We start from the raw sequence: 5,342 nt of genomic DNA, 5'->3' as shown, positions 1-5,342 counted from the left end.
ATATATGTATATGTATATATGTATGTATATGTATATTTTTATGTGTACAATATTTATATTATATATATATATATTAGATGTATATGAAGCATGCATTTATTGCGTGATTCGCATGTTTGTGATAGTATAAATACCGGTGTGCACGTTTATACAGGTGTATACGAGTGCTCTCGCGAATGTGTTTTCATTTGCGTGACCGCTGGTTGTGACAACATCGTTTACACATGACTCGCCTCTCCTATGTTTACCCCGTAGGCTCTGAGCCCTACCTCAAATCCGTTGTCATGGCAACGGGGAGTATTCTGTTTGAAGACAGTCGCATTCGCATCATGGTTAAAGACGAATACAAGACCAGCCAAGGCCGTCTGGCGCTGTACTACTTCAATAAGACATCCTCGACCTTTGTCAATACGCGCACACGTGTTCATTCGGAGGCCCCCGAGAGTTCTGGGCTGAGCGTTGAAGCCAAGCCCTGTCCTCCCGTGGTGGCACCAGGACAGCAAGTGTTCCAGGTGCATAATGGACTCCAGTGTGTGTGTTGACGTACGTATTCATAGTGTGTGAACTGTTCTGTAGTGACTATTGCATTGGTCCCCTCCTCGACCAGTGTCTGAGGTGCGAGCGCGTGTGCACTCTGATGCACTTCGGTACAACTATCTGCAGTCAGTTGAGTGTCGAGTGCGAGGCAAGCCTTCCGTTGCCATGCGAAGCACTGGCCCGGCGAAGCCTGAGGAGTTGCATGAAGTTGTGGGGAGGGGGTGGTTTTTTTAATGTGAATGCTCAAGGTGCTGTGTCGGGGTTCGTTGTGCCACTGCTGCACGACTGGATGTATATCCGCTTGATCGCATCCACTTGCAGTATATGATTCCTCGTACATTGCGGCCTATCGTCTGTATTACTGGTGTACGCACCCTGATGATGCACTTTCTTGCATTCGTCCGGCATTGCCCTTGTTGGACAATACTCTCTGAATGTTTTTGTTATGCTTGCTCTAAAGTTTATTTGTTTTGCTTACATACTTGCATTTGGCCGCCTGCCTCTCTTCCGTACAGGTCTTCCAATTTCAATGCACAAATATCTACATGAAGCCACCGTTGATGACACTCCTCTTCGAGTATGTACACATGCAGGAGAACGTTCGGGTTCATTCAGATCGCTTACGTACACGTAGACAACATCACTTTATGTCTAACCGCACCGGTGATATGTGCATCCCGCCTTCTGTGTGTGTGTAATTCTGAAATGTACCAATGTCCGTGTCCTGTTTCTAATGTGGGTGTTAGGATGCAGACGGTCTCGGTAGTATGAGACGTAGCCTATGTGTTGCGGTGTGTTCTAGATGCAGGCCTGTTTGAGTTTGTTAGTAATATTTGACACTAGTAGATACATCCGACTGCGCCCATGTCACCCTGCCTGTCTACCACCATAGCCCGTGCTCGGCATTGTGGCCCGTCGTCGATAGTACAACTTTAATTTCACGTACGCTCATCCCAAGTGTACCAGTTGTCAGTGTATCAGTACTCCTGGCCCAAGCCCCACATTACCTTAGACGTTCCAGATAGACGCCTACTTCGCCCTATAGTAATCCTGTCCAACTCACACTACAGGGCCAATGGTGCGCCACAGTCGCTAGTCATCCGCTTGCCAGTATACATCGCGCAGTTCCTCAACCCGTTCAGCATGGACAAGGCCCAGTTTGGCAGCAGGTGGCAAGCGCTGGGAGGGTATGTTCTGCCACATAGGCCTATATCGCACTAGATAGCCGGTAATAGGATGTACGCGTGCTTGTGCAGTGAGAGTGTGCGGGTGTGGGCACCAGCAAATGGCACGCGGTGGTGTTGTATGTCACTGCTATGTTTGTTTGTTGTATCAGTTGCTAGGTGAGATTGATGCGTGCATGGATGAGGCAAGAGTATTGGTATACATGGAGCCTTTGTGGTTTGTTGCTGAACCGATACTCATCGATACTATACAATGATGTCCATTTCCCACACAAATAAATCCCAATTGTAGTCCTAGATCGGGCTGGTACCCATCACTTCATTGGCTTTACCCCCGACACGAGTGTGTAACAGCTGAGCAAGCTTATGCCCAACTTACAGTAGTGCGTATTTCTCACTCATCGACTGACAAGTTTCCAATTGGAGGTCCATGTCTTACTTTTCTTCTCCATGCGATCTCGTATGGTAGTTACTGTTAACAATCCACTGCACAAGTACAATACTCTGCCCTGGCTTACGCCGGATGTGTGTAAGCTATAGCACACCACTGCTACCTACTCATAATCTCATGTACTTGTTATCTTTACTACCCCTCATCAACAAACAAACAGACCTCAATTAGAGGCACAGGTTGTTTTCTCGCCAACGGCTGGCCTTACCCCAGCCATGTGCAAGCAACAACTGAGCACGCTTAAGCTCACTGTGCTGGACGGGGTAGATCCAAACAACGACAATATAGTAGCCGCGGGTGTCATTATGAGCACTGTTGGCCAAGTGGGTGTTCTGGTGCGTTTGGAACCGAATGCGCAAACACAGGTGCGTGTTCTTGTTCTACAACTTATAACTATCTGGTCTTGCGTGTGGTTGTGCCAGGTTATAGTAGCTGTAGGTGTTGTCGGCACGGTGGCGCAAGTGGCTTTTCTGGTGCAGTGATAGCTGAATCTGCTGCAAAGAGTTTGTGCGTGATGAATGGGAATTGGTATCGCACCGAATTTGCTAGTCAATGTTGTAGCATTTTTCATCAGCTCTTTGTGTCATGCGCGTTGCCTGGCAGTTTGGAATCCAAGTTGCAAATAGAGATGCGTGTGTTGTGACTTGTATATCTGATTATGCTTGTATGCTACGTTGTCTAATATCATCACTACCTTTTAATTGTTCGGTTGTATGAAACTTTTGGCTTTCAGTCGATTGAACACCCGCCCCTACTTCACTCTCCGTTTGCAGAAATGGCGACTCACCTGTAGGGGATCCAAACCTTTGTTTGCCGGCAGCTTAGCAGTTGTCTTGCATAGCTTCTTATAATAAATAAAATGTGAAATTGCATCTTCGGACGCGGCGCCCGGGTGTAACTTGTGCAATTCGAATTTAAGTGAGTATTTAGCATACACTAGTAGCATGACGGTCATTTTTATAACTGACTCGCGTCTCCGTCTCAATAGCCCAATTCTTTAAAGCGGTCATATATTGGGCACCATACGTACGCAAGGTTGAAAGCGTCAATGATTCAATGATTTTTATTATTCGAGGAAATACTGGGCTCAAATGATTTTAAGTATTGCGCATTCCGAAAATTACACGTCACATCGTAGAAGCTTGGTTGGCCCACTAGGTAGACTAGGGGGGGGGGCTGTGTAATATGTTATGAAACAGGCTAGTTTGTGTATCGAGAGCGTAGGTACGCGATATCTATTACTCTTGATGCCAATAAAATTCCATAGAACTATCAGTCTAACATTTATAGAAAGATGTACAATTCTGCCGAGTGTCTGTTCGCGTATAGTCCGGAAATCATACAGTATTTGACATGTAGCGCAATGCAGGAAAATATACAGCAGTGTTGTGCCTACGAATCTGTTGGAATGCCACACAAAGAAGCGTCATTGTTTAGCCACAACTCAATCGCAGGGAGGCAGTTCGATGCAGAAACAAGTCACACCCGTACATGTACCTGATATCGTTGCATTTGTTCTACGGTCACACGCGGTACGAGACTCGTTCAGGGCATGATCACCACCTAATATGCTGAGCTATGAGCCACGCTGAGGGATTGTGAGACACGGGAGTGTTCTGGTGCTGATTTTAGAAACATCACGTCAAGTGCATACATGCAGACAACAGATCAGTTCTCCAGTAAAACTAATCTACACATAGTGCATCAATTGCTAGTCTGATAGTATACATACAATCTCGTACTAGGAAGCCAAAACAAACCAGTATTCAATATAACCAGTACTCAATATTATCTTGATAAGCTATATTCCCTATCATCGCTTGAAATCGCTAAAAGCTTCCTGAGGATAGTATCAAATATACGCTGCAATGTTTGATCGATCGTCAACAAACACAGCTTTGCGGTCGAGATTCAATGTGTTCGTAAGTACGACCATCGTTTACAATGGAGAATTGCCCTGATTGTCCGACTCCAACCTGTGCTACCTTACTGTAATTTTTTTTATTCATAGATCAGACATTTTTGAAACGACTTGTGTTAATGAAACGTATGGCTGCACTGGCTGTGTCGAATTGGGAATATCTTGGCACCATTCGTCATCATCTTCACTATCGCAGTCACTTTCGTATCCACTTTCAGTATAGTCGCTTGTGTAGCTGACTGTATCGTCAAGATCACTTAGAGACCAGTCCATATTAGTTGTGTATGAAGTATCATCCGGCACCTCATCTTTATGCTGCGCTGCTGCTCGATTCTTTGCGTCGATATCTGCCCACCATCTCCTAGCCAGAATTGTACGGGCCAAATGTGACCTCGAACTTCTCTCACATGCGCCTATGTCGAGCAACTCAATTTCGCTCATTTGTAGCAAGCTCTCTACTTGCTTGCGGAGATATGCGTGCCTTTTATCTGCATTCTCATTCTCAGTGAATTGATACTGCTGAGAGTTGATAGACAATAACATTTTTCTTAAAGTCCTTGAACAAGTATGCGAAAAGAATACATAAACTCGAAAGCTTTATAGTGATATCATGTCACCTGTGATTTACTGATGTATATAACGGATAGAAAGCAGCATGCTGATCTCCAGAGGATTAGAAGAGGAATTCTCAGATCGCAAGAAACTGTCGCCCGTTTAGTAAGCTAATAATCGACATTTATGAATGTTAGAAAAATGTGTTTCTTATTTTTATACATTTACACAGCCAGGGCCCCCTGGCCCAGAGGGACGTTTCAGTTTTTGAGAAGTTTAAAAATAGATACATATTTGAGATTTGTTTGATACAGATATACTGATTAACAAATATATGAAATGTTTCATACCACCTCATTTCTATCTCGAAAAAAAGACACTCGATGACGATTTCATAACAGATACTCACACAAGTGATAGATTTCACGAAAGGGAAACTGGGAAACTGGAAAAGTGATCCGGTCTCAAGGATCCGCTCAGGGGGGTCATCATCAGTCATCACTCATCAAGCTGAAAATTATTGAATGGCTAGAAAGGCAACAACCTGAGGCGAAAGCCAATAAATAGCTAGAATTTTAGGAACGGAATTTTTCAATATTTTTTTTTACCTTCTATAGATCTGGAGACTGGGTCACTGGAGTGCTGGCCGCCTGACCTACAACTACTATAACAATATATATATATATATATATATATA

The 5,342-nt window shown here is 44.3% G+C and overlaps 2 protein-coding genes across 2 annotated transcripts in view; one reads left to right on the top strand and one right to left on the bottom strand.

Annotated features, from left to right (window-relative positions):
- Positions 1-3,065, top strand: part of SARC_08642 (hypothetical protein) — a 14,967-nt gene extending 11,902 nt beyond the window's left edge. Inside the window, exons 17-21 of the mRNA XM_014297371.1 lie at positions 256-512; positions 1,053-1,114; positions 1,608-1,724; positions 2,333-2,537; positions 2,946-3,065. Of these exons, the coding sequence (XP_014152846.1) occupies positions 256-512; positions 1,053-1,114; positions 1,608-1,724; positions 2,333-2,537; positions 2,946-3,023 (719 nt within the window). The 3' untranslated portion in view covers positions 3,024-3,065. The remainder of the gene's footprint in view (positions 1-255; positions 513-1,052; positions 1,115-1,607; positions 1,725-2,332; positions 2,538-2,945) is intronic.
- Positions 3,066-4,155: 1,090 nt separating this feature from the next.
- On the bottom strand, positions 4,156-4,834 carry SARC_08641 (hypothetical protein). The gene has a single exon (XM_014297370.1). It carries the CDS (start codon positions 4,634-4,636, stop codon positions 4,178-4,180), a length of 459 nt encoding a protein of 152 aa, XP_014152845.1. The 5' UTR covers positions 4,637-4,834; the 3' UTR covers positions 4,156-4,177.
- Between the last annotated feature and the right edge of the window lie 508 nt (positions 4,835-5,342).

This window comes from Sphaeroforma arctica (genome assembly GCF_001186125.1).
Source record: "Sphaeroforma arctica JP610 unplaced genomic scaffold supercont1.796, whole genome shotgun sequence".
Lineage (NCBI taxonomy): Eukaryota > Ichthyosporea > Ichthyophonida > Sphaeroforma > Sphaeroforma arctica.
The sequence above is the reverse complement of the archived record's forward strand: the minus strand, read 5'-3'. Positions and strand labels throughout refer to the sequence as shown.